Raw genomic sequence first — 19,509 nt, 5'->3', positions numbered from 1 at the left:
GTAAGCTCCAAATAAAAATCATAAAATAAACATAGTTTATCAAATCAAGTAAGTTTGTTAAGACAACCACAGTGGATGCCATAGTGACAATTAGTAGTATAGACATAAATGGAGAGGAGTGAATATTAAGCATGTTAAATAGCAAAGGCAGCTGCCCTAGATGGGCTGCAATATAAACCTCTCTTGATAATTCAAGCACATTAATCATAAGAGTGCTAAATAATGAGCCAGAAATACTAAAAAGAAAAAACCATGTTAAGGAGGGGATCACTTGATTAATCCATGTGATAGACACAGCATCTGCAGGAAAAAAGAAAAAAAAAAAGAATGTGTTAAGAAAGAGAAATAGATGACCTACTTTTTAATATTATTTCAAAATGAAAGCAAAACACTTTAAAATGGATTAAGAACATTTAATTTTGCTGCTTACTTCCTCATTTACACTTACATAACACCTTATGCAAGATATGTCTGTTTTAGCTCTATCACACTGAATCATTTGGTCACCATTTCATACGTCTTCTTCAACAGTCCAGGAACTCTTTAGTCCCAGCCTGGTGGCACAGTCAGTAGCACACTGAACTACAGCACTGGAAACCACATGGCCAGTTCATGTTCAGATCCCCAGATAGCCTAACCATGTGCCAGACATGTGTCCAGGATCCCAACAAGCTGAAGGGCTGGGAAAAGGGGGTTATGATGTGATCAGACCTGTTAAGGGTGGTTTTCTCTCCCTGTCTTTTTTGTGCATGAGCACATACTGTCATGAATAAAATAAACTTTAAGATAATTTTTTTAAGAGAGGTTTTTGCTATAGGGTGCATGCACTCACTGGAGAGAGACAGAAAGCATGAAATAACCCTCCAGGGGAGCATAGCCACGCCACAATCCCTTCTCCTCCATTCTCCCCTCGGGATCTTGGGCATGCACACACATGTGCCCAGCATGAGTTTTAAGCCACCAGATACAGGACGTAAGCCATGGTTGACTACATGGGAGTCCAGCGACATAACCATTACACCATCTGCTGGTCCCAAGAAAAAATTTTTAAAACACTAGCACTTCACTCAATTTAGTGAGTCTTCAGTAAATGTAAAATGAATAAATTTTGTTGAGTAGATGGCTGAATGCATGCTTACTTTCTAAGAGTAGTTTACAGCACAGTGTAACACTACTAACACAGGAACAACATTTATATATACCATGTACAATATGAAATAAATTGCAGGAAAATAAAGAACACAAATAAAATTATTTATAGTCAGCCATGGCAGTGCTCCAACAACACAATGATCTGCAATTCTGAAGCCACATGGGAAGGCCCTGAGTTCTCTTCCCAAGATCTCTTTCTGCACACCAGTGGATATACACGTGTATCTATAATCCTTACTAGCTGAGGCTGAGGGTAGATCATGGTGTGGAGATTCTGTTGGGGGTGACCATGTCTCTCTCTCATAGTCTCTCTGTTTTGTAGAAGTAAATAAATAACAATTTACAGCATGATTTATGACATTTGGGACTGGACTTGTCTAACCTATAGACTAATGGTTCACATCTGGAGGTGATTTTGCTCTCAAGGGTCTTTTGACAATGTCTAAACATGTTTTTGATGGTCACAACTGGAGAGGTAAGAAGTAATAATGTCATCTAGTGGTAGAAACCAAGCATTCTGCTAAACATCTTTCGACACACAAGGCAGCCCTCTACAACAAAGAATTAAATGGTCTAAAATATGAATAGTACTAAGATTGAGGAACCCTACTATATACCGACCTCTAAAGAGTTTTCAGATTTTTTTTTTGAGAGATTTTTGCTGTAAGATACATGCACTCGCCAGAGAGACAGAAAGTGAAAATCACCCCCCAGGGAGAATGGCCATGCCACAATCCTTTTTCCTCCATTCTCCTCTCAGTATGCATACACATGCACCTGGCATGATTTTCAAGCTACTAGGTTTGGGGCTCAAACCACGGTCAACCATGTAGGAGTCCAACAACATGACCATTACACCATTTGCTGGTTCCCAGATTTTTTTTTTTAACTTAAAGGTGAAGGCTTTTAAGAATACTATTGAATATTTCAATATAAGTCATTTCAATATAAGTATGAAGGTCACTGTGAAAAAAAGAAGTATCCAGTGTTCATGAAAATCCACTTGGGTCCAAACTATATTATGTAAATATATGCTAAGACAGGTCATTCAGTCACAGAGAAACAAGCTCCCAATTTTTCAATGGAATGAGTACAACAGAGTAAAGTGTCCCCAAGAGTAAGCATCCTCTGGGATTATGATTTTGTGCCAAGATTGGTTTCCAAGGGAACCTCCAAGACATACATCTACAGACTTACAATAAATAGTAAGATCTAAAATGTGACAAAATTAAAATGTCATCAATAGTTCCCATTCTTAAAGATCTTTGTTTTGTTAACTCATTTTAAATAACCCTAAGTGCCCATTTCACTTTTCCCTTTAGTGCTGTTCTAGTCTTGGGTCTTGCTTAAAGATAGCTCCTATTTCACTTATTACTCATTTCAAATAAAGTATTCTTGGTCATTCCTCCTTGACACCCATACCTCCACATTTTTCCCATTTTTAGATATATTTCAGAAATACTTCTTTCCAGTAATGCAAGGTAAATTCTTCTTTGATTTCCCAGTGTGTGTTCTGTAAATGTGGTTGCTTAGAACTGGACTTGGGTCTGGTATAGCTCTGCCAGTGCTGACTCACAAAAATTAAACATCTCTTCAGTAAGTTCTTATCTCAAGCCAGCCCAGTGACCTAGTGGTTAAGAATACTGGGTTTCACATGGTCAATTGATTCATGTCCTGGATCTGACAGCTTGAAACACTCACCTGACCCACTTGTGTATTTGCCCAAAATTCTGAAAGGAGAGAGAAATGGAAGAGAAGAGATTGTAGCATGACCGTGCCCCATGTTGGAGGGAGTGCTTTCTCCTCCCCCCGCCCCCTCTCTCTTTGGCAAGAGCATACGTGCCCTCTGGAAAATTTTTTTAAAAAAATCTCTATTCTACAAGTGATTTTTTTTCCTTTTTTCTCCTTTCCACTTGTCATTTCTCTCTTTAAAAAAAATGTATGTTTTGATAAAAAGTAAAATAAATATACTAAAATCACATAAAACAAAAGTAAATGCTCCTTTCCTTGCCAGTTCCTCATTCATAAACTCTGGATATAACTAATGTTAACATCTGTTAGGATCTTCTTTCAGGAATTTTTCATGAATATAATAAGCATCTATGAGGGCTGTATATGTATAGGCAATGTGTGTGAGTGTGTGAGTGTGTGTGTGTGTGTGTGTGTGTGTGTGCATGCTTAAGCTTGTTTTTGTTTTCACTTTTCAATCTTCTTTGATCATATTAGTACATATGCATCAATCTGAATTTTCAGTGTTTTATCATGTAGCCATAAAATAATTTATCTACCCACTACATATTAGCAGATTGGTAGGCTATTTTCAGTTTTTTTTATTATTATATAATGTACATTAATAAAAACATGTCTTCAATTCTTGACATTTATGAAATTCTCTTCAGAGTTAATTCTTACAAGTGAAATTCATGAGTTTAAAAACATACATTTTAAAATAAAGATGATAATACAAAACTACCTTCTAAAACAATGTTTCTATCAATTTACCAAGAAGTGATTTTAAAATTCTCACTTTCTTTTTAAAATCCTTAATCACATCTTGGTGTCTGGGGCCAGTTGCCTGTGGGCTGCTCTGGCCAGGGAAACCGCTATTTCAGATCATCTTGTCCTAAGCCAATATTCTCTAGTTTTAAATATGGCATAGAAGGGACCCTGAAGAACACCAATGTGAGCTCCCCTACCAGCAGTGTTAGCAGGGTCTCAGGAACACTGACCCCCTCACGCTGAAAAACTGGGAACCAGGGCTACTCATATGACATTTCCACATACCTCATTCTACAGGGACCCCATTCTCTCCTCAGCTGTAGAACTTATTCTCAGTAAAGGCTATTTTTTTCTTCTAAGAGAATAATAGATGCAGAAACAGGTCAGAGTTTCAACATGGGCACAGAGATATTACATGATTAATGTAGGTTGAATATCCTTGATCCAAACTGCTTGGGACTAGAACTATTTTGAATTTTGGATATTTTTGGAGTATTTGCATATGCATAATGAAAGTTTGACCTGGAACCCAAATATAAACAAAAAATTCATTTATGATTCACATACATCATAGGTACATAACCTGAAGATAATTTTATACAATATTTTTGTTTTACGGTGTTTGGACTGCAACTGGTCACATGAAGTTAGGTAGGAAATTTCCTACTTCTGGGGTGCAGTTGAGATTTTGGAGTTTCAGATTAGAGATGACCAACCTGTCCCACTGTTTCTTTTCCTTCATAAGCCCAGAATCCAGTATTTATCACAGCCTATTTCCATGTTCTTTAAAGCAAATGTAGCATACAATTCTTCATAGATGATTTATATTCATATGGAAACTTTCCATACTTTTTAGATATACCTTTTTTATTTTAAGATTATTCCCTAATCCTAAAAATTTCAAATTCAAAAAACCTTTTATTGTGCTTATTTTGCCCAGTTATATAAATTATGCGCTTCATTAAAGAAAATTTAGAAAATTTAATGTAAAGAATAAAGTAAAAATCATACAATAACAATCGCTAATTACTTTCTGTTTTATGTCATAATATAGGTCCTTCATTTTCTCTTATTATTATATTATAAAACTATCTCTTTACCTGAAGTATTGATGAGCAATATATTCTTTGAAATAGCTCAGAATAGTATAAGCTTCCACAAGTTATGTATTTATTTCATACTTAGACATTTCAATGATCTTTAATTTTTTACTATCACACATAATGCCATAATGGCTGTCCCTATGCATTTATTTTTCATGTATAGCTCTGATGATCTTTTCTAAAGAGTTCTTTATTTATGTAATTTATTACTATTACTATTTTTAATTTGACCAGAGAGCAACAGAGACACAGAGAGGGAGAGAAGGGAAGTGAAAAAGCAAGCCTCCAGGACCGAGACTTGAACAGAGGTTGGCCATGTGGGAGTCTAGCACTTTAACCACCATACCTTCTGCCAGTCCCTCTGATTGTCTTCTTAATTTAATTTTATAATATGGTGGCTGGACAGTGCCCCAGTGGTAAAATGCGATGTTCTGTAGGACTGACCCACAAAAGAAGGTCCTGAGTTCATGATCGGAGAGCTCCCATAGTACATGGAGCATGCATGTGTCAAGATTTGGGCTGGCTGAGACCGAGAATGGACCACAGCACCAAGACCCTGTCAAGAGTGCTGTACTTCTTTCTTTCTCTCCCTTTCTCACTCACAGAATAACGAAATAAAACAATTTTTTTGAAAGGTTTTTGCTATAGGGCTCGTGCACTTGCCAGAAAGACAGAAAGAGACAGACAAGTAGCAAGAAATCACTCCCCAGGGGGATGGCCACACTGCAATCCCTTCTCCTCCATTCTCCTCTTGGGATCTTGGGTATGCATGCACACGCGCCCAGCATGAGTTTAATCCACTAGGTTCAGGACTCGAATTGCGGTCGACTGCTTGGGAGTTCAGCGACATAGCCATTACGCTAACTGCTGGTCCCATAAAACAAAATTTTTAAAAGCTCCTAATATAATAAAATTATAGATATTTGGATTCAAGAACAGTCACTCAGAATTTAAATAAAGTGCCTAAAAAATAAGCACTGTAAACCAAACTATAAGCAATTATAGTCAAAATATTTCATGGGACTTCTGAATACATCACAGAATTGTTGCAGCTGTTACAATACACCGGAGGAGATATTAATAACTTCTTTCTTTACTACCAGTATGGCCAGAGCACTGGCAGTTGTAACAGATGCTGGCTTCAATGAACCATAGCAGCTGGGCCAGTTGAACAGAAGCTCTGATCAAATACATTATTAACTTTGTAAATTTATTTTTTATATAATCAAGGTAGTTAATAAATCACTGCTTGTTTTTTTTTTTAATCCAGTTTTACATTTGTTTTTTTGCCACAAATAATCTGAACCTATTTAGTCTATCTATTTTACAGGTCCCTAAAGCAACACCGATACCATGCAACAGCGTTAAGAATTGAGGCAAAGTTTGTTAGACTTACCTCCAGTGCCTCCAAGATTCAAAAAACCAAAACCAAAAACAATGACAGCTGATCAAAAGAGATTAGTCCTAAAGGTAGTAACTGACAGATTGTCTCACAAGGTGGCGATTCCAGTTTTAATGTCGGTTTGAGAATGTTACTATTCTTCCACTTTCCCTGCTTCTCATATCTTTTCAAGTTTCCTTTTATCTCTTGAATCTGTTGCTCATTTTTAAAATCTATGTTTATTCAATAATTTCTTACTCTTTATTCTACAGTTTGAACTCTCCATTATTTTTTTAAGTTTCTTTCTTTCATGAGTAAGAGACATAGAAAGGGAGAGAAAGACAAATAGGCACCCTAACAGGGTTTTGACACCATGATCCACTCCCAGCCTTCAGCCAAGACTATGAACATACATGTGCCCATGTACTCAGTGAGCTCTCCAGACATGAATCCACAATCCTCCGTGCAGATCAGCTATTCAGAACATCACACTTTATAGTTATGCCACCATCTGGCTATTTTAGGTCAAATTTCCAGTATGTTCAGAGTCCTTTACCACCATAAATTTTAGTGTTATTTATAGTAAATGAAGACATTAGTTTATATATTAATAATAATTATCGACATCATTTGACCATTAGCATTCACTCTTAAAAAAAAAAAAAAGAGGGATTATTGCTATAAGGTGCCTGCGTTCTCCGGACAGACAGTGAGACAGACAGACAGGAAGTGAGAAACCACCCCCCAGCGGGTAGGCCACACAACAATCCTTTCTCCTCCATTCTCCTCTAAGGATCTTGGGCACGCACGCACACACGCCTGGTTTGAGTTTTAAGTTGCTGGGTCCAGGACTCAAACTGCAGTCAACTATGTGGGAGTCCAGTGATGTAATCATTACACCATCTGCTGGTCCCAGCATTCACTCTTAACTACTAATATTCTTTATTTTAAGTTTATCATTTTTTGAATCACCTAAAGAACACTGAGAATCAAATGTCTTGACAGTCTTAGAAGATAAGAACATTGATTATATAGTGTCACTATGTTGAGAAGAGATCATGGAAGGAATGCTATATATATATATATTTTTTTTTTTTCTGGAGAGGTTTTTGCTATAGGGCACGTGTGCTCGCCAGACAGACAGAGGGAGACAGAAAGACAGACAGAAAGCGAGAAATCACCCCCCAGGGGGGTTGGCCATGCCGCGATCCCTTCTCCTCCGTTCTCCTCTCGGGATCTTGGGCACGCACGCACACGCGCCCGGCATGAGTTTTAAGCCACCAGGTCCGGGACGCGAACCGCGGTCGACTACGTGGGAGTCCAGTGACATAGCCATTACGCCAACTACTGGTCCCAGGAATGCTATATTTTTTATAACTCACCATGCATCATTATAAACACCTTTCCATAGTATTAGAAAAGGCATAACCATGCTCAATATGAATCTCCTTTGGCCTTCTATCATTTTGGAAAATGACAAGTTGGCTCTGTATACAGAATAATGAACAGTAAACAGCAGTCCCAACTGGTGAAATGGTACTTAAATTATGTCTAAAGGATCTGGATTTTACTATCTTAGCCATTTGTATACAAACCTGAAGAGAGAATTTCCCTGGGTGACAGAACAGTCAGATAGGAAATGTTAACCAGCAAGTAAACGACAGTTACCAGAGACATTGCAGTAAATACACACCGGGGAATCGTCTTCTGAGGTTTCTTCATCTCTCCTGTAACACATAAAAGAACAAAATTACAATTGGTGAAAACTACTTTTTAAACTTTTAAAAATTGCTTCACATGTCAGACCCGCTGGTGGCGTGTTGGTTAAGGCAGCCGAATCTCTCATGGCCGACTCTGCAGTTCACATCCCAGTTCTGGTGGCTTGAAAAGAAGGCTGGGTGTGTGTACGTGCATGCCCAAAATCCAAGAGGAGAATGGAGAAGAGATTGCAGTGTGACCATCCCCCTAGGAGGTGCTTTCTCACTTTCTCTTTCTCGTCCTCTCTCTCTCTCTCTCTTTCTCTCCTCCTTCTGTCTCCAGCAAGTGCTAGTGCCCGAAAGCAAAAAAAAAAAAAAAAAAAAAAACTTGCTCCGTGCTCCACGTTTCCATATTGAGCTGGGTTCTCCTCTTATCCACACGACCACCACCATGACCACACATATGTACAAGCATCAGCATTGGCGAGCACAGACACCCCTGGTCTGCATTAGCCGCTAAAAGAATAAAAGAGGAAAATTTTTGTTTATTTTTTTCCCCATAGGTGGTAAAATTCTTAAAGACACAGAATGAGAGATGAAATCTGAGCCCATAGGCCTTTATCATTTGGAACCTCCTGATGTATTTAGCCTTGTCTGTTTAGGGGGACGCACTGATTTGGGGCAGTGAGAATATAAAAACTGCCTGAAGCTTAAACTCAGGAAGAAGAGCTACACATGAGTTAATCACTTAAGCAAAAATCACTTAAATAAAAGTTAAAATACTGACTATGGTAAATGTACATACTGAAAGCAGCGAAGTGTCGGGACAATGTTATGGTCCCCCTTACTGTCTGTATTATGTATAGGGAGACTGGCATTTTTTCAATTCCTCAAAAATGTCATTTTCCCTTTCCCCATAGAGCTCATTATCTTATTTGAAATGCTCTTTCTTTATCTAGTTGCTTAGTAGATCCTTACACTTTGTTTAGATCTCAGTAATAACACAAATTTCTCTGGGAAAATAAGAAAGGAAACTATCTTCCTGGCTAGAAAAATGTTTCTATTATACAATCTCATAGCATATATCGAAAAGAGTTGGCCACAAATTCTCTCTCCATGTAGACTCTTTACCGTTCCTTGATGCCAATATTAAGTGCAAAAAAAAAAAAAAAAAGAAAACATATATTATGATTTATTATTATATATAATGGATTTTATAGGACAATATTATTTTCAAATATTATTCTATCTGTCATGCCATTTTTCCATGCCTTGTGAATTCCCTGACACAAAGAAGTGAACATCTGTAACTGAGTGTCTATGATGTGACTCTCTACCCAGACCACTGGCAATGGGACCAACTATAGACAGGAGAAACACTGGAAGCCAATCATTGCCAGGATATGATGAAATTTCTCTCAAAAATTTGAACCAAGGGTCAATAAGGCTAAAAGAATAAAAAAATAATAAAAAAATTTAAAAAGCAATGTTATGGTGGTAAAAATGAGAGAGTAAAATCTTGTTTTTGATTAATAAGTCCTACAGCTTCTCTGTTCCTTGTTGCTCCTGAAGATGGATTGTCCAGATATTCCATGAAATACAGCATTATTCATGAGGTAAGTTCTCCCTTTTACTGTTTAAGCTAATGTGTGTGGTTTTCTGTTACTTAAAACCAAATCTCCCTGACTAATAAATATCTATCATTTGACATTTATAAAATTTCTTCCATCTGCCTCTGCCAGAGGTTGAATATAATATGCAGCACACTAATATGAACTGATTAAGTACTTGAAGAGCAAAGAACTTGTAAGCTTCGAACTTACGGACTAATTCCACGGCACAGTGGTGAAGTGCTACACAAGAGAAGATGAATCCCACTTGGTGACTGAGGTTTGAATCCCCAGCCCCACACACCTGAAATATGCCAAGCACAGGCACAGGCACCCGAGGTCTAACAGGTTGAAGGATTGAAGGAACAGAAGAAAGGGATCACATCATGACCAGACCCCATGAAGGGCACTTTCTCTCTTTCTCTCTCTCCCTCTCTGTGTGTTTCTTTTGCATGTGCATGTGCTCTATCTAATTTTTTTGTTAAAAAGGAAATATGTATTTTTTAATCCCCCCTGCTTCATCTGTTAGTTGTGGGCCTCTAGACAATAAATGAACTGTCAGGATCTCAGTTGCCTTACCTGCATATTGAGAGAAATGGGGACTATAGAGACAGTATAGTTCCGATCCCAGTGCCTAGCCTGTAGTAAGTGCCTAAGAATTGGTGGTTGTTTATGGTTATCAGTTGAAGCTTTGGAACAAGTAGAAGGGCTACTTTTTACATCAACTTACACCTCCTTGTGGGCCTTTTACTCATTTCACTATGTATTAGACTTGAAGAGAGGAGACAGCTGATAGTTTAACTGATAATAAAAGAGTACAATAATCAGGCAGATAGTGAATATCCTTGGGTCTTGAACTTAAGTGAGGGCTGTTTTTATACCATGCAGTCTGCTACCTATTAATCACCATTTTGCAGATGAAATGTAGTCTTTCTTAAATGTTTAGTTAGCAAATTAACTTCCCAGCACACATTGAAATTCTTTCAGCTTTTGTTTACAGCAAGCTGCTTATGAGAAATTCCATAATAGTTTATAGGTTAGTAAATTCCATAAATCTATTTTCAGCAGAGCATGATTATTTAACAATGAAACATGTCTGTCAATGAAACAAGACAAAGTTGGCTCAGATAGAAGCCAGAGATCTCTCTTCTATGTTTAGAAGGGAAAGGGAGAAAGAACATGAGAGAAGGAAGAAGTATTGCTCACTGTCTTATGCTAGCTCTGAAACTGCAGCACTCCATCTAATCACAACACACATAAAAGCTTTCTTCTCTCAATATCTCATTAATTGTTTTTTCCTCTAGAGGGTACGCATGCTTACAGGAGAGAAACAGAGATAGAGAAAGGGAGGAAAGGAAAGTGAAAAAGACCCACCGTAGAGGATGGTCACACTGCAACCCCTCCCCCAACTCTTCCCCATCTCTCCCTGTTCTCATGATTTTGCAAACTTGGGTCCAATATGTGTTTAAAGCTTCCCAATCTGAGATTCAACCCGTACAGTTGGGATGTGGGATCCAAGCACTTTAGCCACCACGCCACCAGCTGGCCCATAATACCTCACTTTTTAACTCAATATAAATTGAGTTTCCTCTCATGCTTCAAGTTCACCAATGACTCTTACTTGGTAGTGATATATTTTCTGATCATTCTTCATAGTCCTGGATTTCTGAAGCATTTAACTTTAATTACCACCACTGTTTGGAACATGTGGTTTTCCTTTATAATTCTTGAAGCCTCTTCTGGCTTCTCCACTGGTTTTTCTTTCTTTACTTACTTCCTGTGAGTTGAAATTGTCCAGTTTTCTGTCTCCAATCCTACATCATTTTGTTCTTCTTTGCTCTATCCACATGCCTTTGTTCTCCTATATATCATCAAGACCATCAAATGGAAACCACTTTTTAGTCATCCAAGATGACATGCTGTGTCTTATGTACACCCAGCATGCTTATCAAATCTCCACAGCTTCATTCATATCTTTCTACTACTGGAATTTTGGTTTTTTTTGGTTCAACTCAAATTGCCACCTTTTTCACTTGATGACAATGAAGAGTAGCCGTTCCTTCCACTGAATTTTCATGACTATATAAAACATATCTTAAGAAGCCAGCAGGTGACCTTGTGGTTAAAAGCACTGGAATTCCACGTGGCTGATCACAGTTTGAGTCCCAGACCTGGTGGCTTGCTTTCTCACTTCTCTCTCGCTCTCTCCCTCTCTCTCTCTCTCTCTCTCTCTCTTTCTCTCACTCTCCTGTTTTTTACCTCTCTGATCAAAGTAAAATAAATAGTTAAATAAAATAATTCTTAAAAAAATACTTTTAACTATTACAATCTGTGTATTCTTCCAAAGTTGACTTCAGCATCACTTTTTAAATATTTTTTAAACTTATATTTGATCACTGTCCATCTTTACAGTATAGAATATGTTTTTGCCCAGCATGAATACAGCACATATTAGTGAAGTCAAAGAAATTACTATATGCATTAGCACCAACAGATAACTCTTATTTTTATGTTTGTTAAATGTTTTTTCCCCTGATCCTATCCCTCCCACCCCCTGTCGCTCACTTCTTCCTATATTATCTCTAGTTTTTGCAGTTACCCTGCCTCCTATTATACCTTCCAATCTTTCAGTGCCATAGAGTGCAGACCCCCTTACGTGGGGACACAATGTCTGTCTTTCATAGTCTGGTTTGCTTTGCTTAGCATTAAATCTTCCATATTCGTCCACTTTGTATCAAATTCTATAGTGTATATGTGCCATATTTTTTTAGTCTACTCATTTGTTCTTGGTCATTTGGATTGATTCCACATCCTAGCAATTGTGAATCAAAACAGCATAGTATTGGCACAAAAATAGGCATGTAGACCAATGGAACAGAATGAAGAACCAAGAAATAAATCCCAAAACATACAGCAACCAATTTTTGACAAAAAGCAAAAGAAAACCCAGTGGGGAAAAGAAAATCTCTTCACAAATGATGTTGGAAAACTGGATATTCAACTACAAAAAAAAAAAAAAATGAAACTAGACCCCTATCTCTCACCATTAACAAAAATCAACTCAAAAGGGATCAAAGATCCAAACATAAAACCTAGAAGTATAAAACTACTGGTGGAAAACACAGGGGAAACTCTTGGAGACATCAGCATAGTAAAGACTTCTTAAATAAGAAGCACAGGCAAAAATCCCAAAAAAGAGACAAGTGGTATTACATCAGGTTAAAAAGCTTCTACACAGCAAAAGAAATAATAATTAGAATGAAGAGACAACTTTCAGAGTAGGAGAATATATTTTCAAACTATGTTTCAGATAAGGAACCAATAACCAGAATATACAGGGAACTTAAGCAGTTTACCCACTATTATTTAAGGCACAGAATTCTAAAACAGTGTGCTCATTTTGCAGATTGAAGAAAAAAAAAGTAAGTTTAGAGAGGAAATACTTGCCACAGAAGTGTGACAGAGATCAGGCCAAAATCTAGTCATTGCCTCTTCTACTAAACAGTAAGCCTCTTTAGGATACATAGCACACTTTACTCATCTTGAGGCATGAGTACACAGTTTTAAAAGCAGGAGGCATTGAGCTGGCTCTGTGGTGCAGCAGTGAGATGCAGTATTTGGAGAGCCAGGGCCCACACAGTCGACTGTAGTATGACTCCCAGGCCCAAGCAGCTTGCAAAATACAACAGGTGCATGTGCATCCCCAAAATCCTGATAGGAAGGAGGAACAGAAGAAAAAGAATTGTGACATGATCGCATAATATTGGGGAGTGTTCTCTCTCTCTCTTTCTCTCTTTCTCTCTCTCTTTCTCTCTCTCTCACTGTCTGTCTTTCTCTCTGGTGAGCACGCACACCCTCTGGTAGTTAAAAAGAGAGAGAAGAAAAGAAAAAGAGAAACAGTTCTGTCCTAATATTGAAAGGAAGGGTATTAAATCCAGTCTCAGAGCAACCTAGTATATTTATTGTATAATTTTCTTTAAAAATTCTTAAAGACTGGATCTATAGTCTGGTATTTAAGGTGGTTGCATCCCATATGGCCAACATATGGTTGGATCCTAGCCTCAGTGGCTTGAAAAACATGCCAGGTGCATGTACATACACACCCCAAATCCTGACAGGGAAGTCAAATGGAGGAAAAGGGATTATGGAATCCCTATGCCCCATTGAGAGGTGTTTTCTACCTCTATCTCTCTGGCAAGTGCATGTACCCTTTGGCAAAATTTTAAAAATAAAAGTACTTTAGTGCCTAGAACAAGTGCAAAGCAACCTAGCACTTGCTCTGCTCTGAGATTCTGAGTAAGCCAAGATTCTGGTCTATTGGATAACTATTTCAGTAGCTAGCTACTGACATTGTGGGCCAAGGGTCATCGAGCTACTGGAGAAGTTCTTGTCTCAGGCACCCAAGGGGTGCTAATCTGAGGAAGGAAGGGGACCTCTTTTTAGACTCCTATAGTTATAGGTGGTGGTCCAAAATATTTATCTTTGCATTTTGGCTAATTTAAATGCATCCAAGTTTGCTCTAGGGTGGCTGCTCTTAAAATGTATACATGAAAATTATACCTCTATCATTACATTGAAATGTTTGATGGGAAAAGGCCAACTGGACCCAAAATCAGTTTGTGTTATTTTATGAACCTTTAACATTACAATCATGTAAAGAAAAAGAAGTTATAATAAAATATAAACTATAACCATAAACATAGATAAATAAAAATACTTAAGAGTCTAAGTGTGTCACACCCACCTATGACACATATCTGGCATTGCATCATTCCTGGTTTCACAGGTGAAAAATATTTCTACAACCCCGGCATTCACCCATTAACAAAAAAGAAACTAGATTAGCACAGAGGGCTCAAATGTGTTGTCCCAGAAAAGAAAGCTGAGAAACAGAAGTTGTTCCATCAAATAAGTACTCTGTATTAAATAGGGAGAAAAAAGAGTAGGTAATTGCAAGATTGATGGGTCCTGATTTAGAACGTCACAAAGAAGAAAAAATATTGACTCATTTATTTAAAGTAAAGCTTAAAATACAATAAAATATGTGTCCTTCATATTGCATGCAATAAATTATGGCTAGAGTTTTGTTTTTGCTTTTTTCCCAATGAATTGTTAATTACCTGCTATAAATGTAAAGCATCCTCCACCTGAATACGCAAAATATCCTTGGAAGATGGCTTCGGCAATATGGGAGGCATCTGGAAATTCAGCATCAAAAGCATTCTGAAAACTTACTATATTCTTCTCCCTTCCTCTTATCAGCAACACCATTCCACTGAGGGAAATAAAGCCCAGTATGACCATTTTCAGCACTGTGCTAGCCACCTGGAGCCAAGTCACCAACTTCACACCGCAAGAAGTCAGGATTCCCACAATCCACAACACGACCAGTGCCAGACATTTCTTCGGCAGCTCTGGGGCAGAGCAGCCAGGATAAAAAGGTTGGATGGTATATTCAGCGAAGAGCAGGGCTTGGCTACCGATTATTCCGGGCCCTGCAAATAAGGTCGTCCAGACGCTCAGAAAAGCCATCATGGAGCCAAAACACCTCTTAAGAAAATAGTAGTGAGCTCCGCAGCATGGGAAGGTTACACCAATCTCCACAGAGCAGAGAGTGACAGTCAAGGACAGTACAGCACAGGCAGCCCATATACACAGAGAGAGCCCCACATTCATGCAAGAGTACTTCAATACTCCTTTGGGGGACACAAAAATTCCTGCACCTATTATATTAACGATTAAAAAACTTGTGCTGGAATAATACCCAAAGACTCTCTTGAGCTGTATTTTCTTCTCTTTATCCATTGTGATTGAAGAATTTTAAAATGCTATACAAAATTAAAATTTCAGAATTTTCCTGCCTATGTCACTGAAAACAATGTTCACAGATTCCCTGAAATAAGACAATGCTATCCTTTCTGTCCCACCCTTATTAAATATAGCTTATTTTCAATGATTAACAAAATATACATGACACATCCAAGTAAAATAGTCTAAGAATATTTTGAAGGGTATAGTTTGACTTGTCTTTTAATTATTAGCAAAATAAAACATTCAGATTCAAAAAGGGAATTTCAGAAAAGTCAGGGAGTCAGGGATTACAGTGCATAGCTGGAACTTCCTGCTCCACTTCACTCCTTCTCTAAATTATTCCTAGTCCTTTTCCCTGGAAACAACCCTTTTCAACCATGTGGGGTTTTAGATTTTTTTTTTTTTTTGACAAATGCCTATATAACTAAATAATATGAAAAGACTTTTATTTCTAAACAACTCAACTTTAGAAAGCAACTACTGGGGGAGCAGGTAGTGGTGCAGCAGTAATGGAACTGGACTCACAAGCAAAATGCCCTGGGCTTGCCTTCCAGGGCCTTCCTGAGGACACCAGGTACAGGGACACACCCATGATTTCGGCCGGCTGAGAATGGGGGTGGACTGTGATGTGAAGGCCCTATTAGGGATCTCTCTCTCTCTGTCTCCTCTCTTGGAAGAAGTAAATACACACGCACACACACACACACACACACACACACACACAAAGAAAGAAAACAACCTCTTCCCATGAACATTGAGAAATTAGCTCACTTACGATCCTTTCACTGCCTCTTTTTTGCATTTTTTGCCACTAAGCTTTCAGGAAACAATTTATTTTTTATCAGGCTCTTGGAAGCCAATAAACAAGGTAAGAGAGACATTCCCTGCACATAAGCCTGTCCTTTAAGTAGCCATCCATCATCCTGGTGGCCTTAGTCACACACAGAAAGATGTGACAGCAATGACAGAAGAATGCCTGATCCCATCGTCCTAATCATCTGAACAAGGCTTGTGCTCAGTAGCTCTCACATTTGTTCACTTTACCATGTAAAGCATTGTTCCAAGTATCTCCAAAGATTCATAAGCCTGGAGTACACATACACCTCAGAATTAAAGTATGTCTGAATTGTCCACGAAGAGTGAGTGAAAATAAAATTGTTTCTGCTTTGACTGTGGGAAAATTGGCTGTTTTCTGGCAAACTATATCCAACAAAGTTCAATGATCATACTGTGTAGATCTCAGTAAACAAGACCAGATCCACACCCCAAATGAAACCAAGTCTCTATTCCATTCCAGAGAGCAAGAATTTGGGACGGAGGAAAGGAGACCAGAATACTAAGGGCAAAGCTAGCTATTGTCCTACCAGTAAATCCCTACCTCTATTTACTTTAAGAGACTTCGAAAAAATCTACTACCCACACTCTGAATCTCATAGCAGGAAACTAAGGCTAGGGGAAAAGCCATGGCCGCCAAATAGGAGTGTTTTAGCTTTGCTGTGGTTACCTTGGCTAGACTGAACAATATTTTCAAAATCTTTAGAATGGACCGGAAGAAGGATTCCTGTGTGAGATCTGAGGACAAGCAAAAGAGTGGTTTTTCAGGTGTTCACAGGGACAAGAAATCTCTCCACAACCGAACTAAAGTCAGGTTCCTTGGAGCTCTTCTCTGACTATGCCTTGGCCTTGGCCTGCTGACTTCAAATGATCAGGAATTTCCCTACCCCTGGTATCTAATCAAGTTGCTCTTAGGAATTTTCCCTCTGCTGATTCCTCATTTTGCTCATTGGCTACAAATCCCCAGATGTCATAGCTGTATTTCGAGTTGAGCTCAGTTTTATTCTGAAGTCTCTCCTACTATAGTAGCTCAGATAAAGTCTTTCTTGCCATTTCTAACAAATGTTCAGTGAGATTTTTCTTTTCAACCTGGTTATTGTCATTGTCATGAAGACTCACCTCATTAGTGTGAGGCAGCAACTCCATATTCCCCAAGATCCTCCTCCAGCCTTTTCCACTCCTGGGTCAGTATATGTTGAGCACCATAGTGAGTGCCCCAACTTCTGCAAACTCCAGGTCAGAGGTAATGAGAACTGACATGGATTTCTGCTCATCTTTAGGGCTCTGCCTCATGCCTGAGAGTGCGTGCTTGCTCTTGTTCTCCCTGACTTTGACACACACCGCCCCTTCTGGACTGTCGGAACTTTAAGTTCCCAACATCAGCCTTACAGACTACTTAACTACCTCCCACAATCACATAAGGTTAAATCTCTGTTACAAAGCTAATCTTTTTAATTTTATAGGGAAGTAAATAGATAACGGAGAAGATAGAAATAGAGAGAGGAGGTCCAGCTATAGATATAGGCATAAGTAGAAGATACGAATAGAGAAATATAGATATACTGGTCCTGCTTCTTTGATTAAACCTAACCAATACAAGAAGCATAAGCTATGCCATTCTGTGCCTCTCTGGAGTACTGTAGCATGTATTCAAGTAATGAAGAAGAATGGCAGACAAGATCCTTGGACTAGGGTATCGGTCCTCATTTCTGTTCCTTTTTTGGAATAGCAGAGATTCTCCCTATTTAGGGGTTGCACTCTCTAAAGTTGGTGTCTCCCAGTCTGAGAGGGATATTCTTGGAAATTCTATGAGGGCCTACTATAAGAAAGGAGAAGGTGGAGAAGTCATTTAATACTAAATTCAGTTGCAGAGTCCCTATAGTGGCTAGAAGAATGTTTTTTGCATGGCACAAAGGGAAGCCCGGCTTTTAAATAGGAACTTAGGAAAGCTAAGGGAAATCTGCCATAACTATGCCTTCTTCCAAATGAGTTGTGAAATAGGAATGCGAACAGCAGAGAAGAGGCATTATGGAAAATATTAAGTTTTGCCAGACTGGCCCCATGGCCTAGTGGTTAGGGGAACCAAATCCCAAATGACTGACCACAGTTCAAATTCAGCCCCTAGTGACTTGAAAAACATGCAGGGAGGGATTTACATGCATGCTTGAAACCTCAACAGGATGGAGAGGTCAAGGAAAAGGGATTGAAGCCTGACCTCACCTCATTGGAAGGTGCTTTCTCCTTCTTCGCTGTCTCTCTGTCTCTTTCTGATAAGCACACACACCCTCTGGCAAATTAAGGGAAAAAAGGCGGGGGGGAGGGGCGGCAGATGGAAAAATAATTACATTGCAGGACTCTCATGTAGGCAACTGCTGTTCGAGTCACAGACCCAGCCAGCAGCTTAGAACTCACACCGGGCACCTGTGCATACATGCCCAAAATCTAAGAGGAAAATGGAGGAGAATGGATTGCAGTATCACCATCCCCCCAGGGGGCAAATTCTCATTTTCTATCTCTCTGTCTCTCTGGTGAGCACATGTGCCCTATAGCAAAATCTCTCTAAAAAAAAAAGAAAAAGAAAAAAACTAAAAACATCTTTTCATCCTGAAGGGTTTATAATGTCATTCTCTTCTATTTATTCATTTTTAAAGTTTACTTCTTCAGGAGAATAGAGAGAGAGAGAGAGAGAGAGAGAGAGGCAACACTACAAACACAGTCCCAATACCATGATCCACCACCTTCAGACAGCTTCAGTTTATGGGCAAGCGCATGCCTGGTGTACTTATAGAGGCACCTCCAGATATGAAACCGGAATCTTCCATATGGGATTGCTTCATTGGATGTCATATTTTAAGAGCCAGTGGCAGCCTGAGGATGCTAATATATCTGCTCCTTCATAAAAACTGGAAGAATAACACTGAGAAAAAGTGTCAAAATAAAGTTTTCATGTACTTTGTAAACTGACCAAAGGCTTGTAACAATCTGAGGAAAAAAATTATTTTTAAAGAATTATTTTATTGAACTTTATTTATTTTAATTTGACCAGAGAGGGACAGAGAGAGAGAGAAAGTGAGAAAGCAAGCTGCCAGGTCCAGGACTTGAACTGCAGTCAGCGATGTGCGAGTCCAGCACTCTTAACTACCAGACCACCAGCAGACTCCCTGAGAAAAATTTATTAAAAAAAATCTCTGGGGACCAGCAGTTAGCGTAATGCTATGTCACTGGACTCCCATGTAGTCGACTGCAGTTTGAGTCCCGGGCCTGGTGGCTTAAACTCATGCCGAGTGCGTATGCATGTGTGCCCAAGATCCCGAGAGGAGAATGGAGGAGAAGGGATTGCAGCATGGCCACTCCCCCGGGGGATGATGTCTCGCTTTCTGTCTCTCTCTGTCTCTCTGGCAAGCACACACACCCTATAGCGA

General features: G+C 38.8%; 1 protein-coding gene across 1 annotated transcript in view; it reads right to left on the bottom strand.

The window, feature by feature from the left end:
* SLC7A13 (solute carrier family 7 member 13) overlaps positions 1 to 15,252 on the bottom strand; it is a 20,093-nt gene extending 4,841 nt beyond the window's left edge. Inside the window, 4 exon segments of the mRNA XM_006172395.2 lie at positions 1 to 2; positions 5 to 300; positions 7,731 to 7,862; positions 14,563 to 15,252. The exon segment at positions 1 to 2 is cut by the window's left edge and continues 85 nt beyond it. Coding sequence (XP_006172457.1) covers positions 1 to 2; positions 5 to 300; positions 7,731 to 7,862; positions 14,563 to 15,247 — 1,115 coding nt within the window. The 5' untranslated portion in view covers positions 15,248 to 15,252.
* Between the last annotated feature and the right edge of the window lie 4,257 nt (positions 15,253 to 19,509).

This window comes from Tupaia chinensis, unplaced genomic scaffold (genome assembly GCF_000334495.1).
Source record: "Tupaia chinensis unplaced genomic scaffold, TupChi_1.0 Scaffold000707_1, whole genome shotgun sequence".
In the NCBI taxonomy this organism is placed as follows: Eukaryota; Metazoa; Chordata; class Mammalia; order Scandentia; family Tupaiidae; genus Tupaia; species Tupaia belangeri.
Note: the sequence above shows the minus strand (reverse complement) of the source record. Positions and strands in the feature narration are given on the sequence as shown.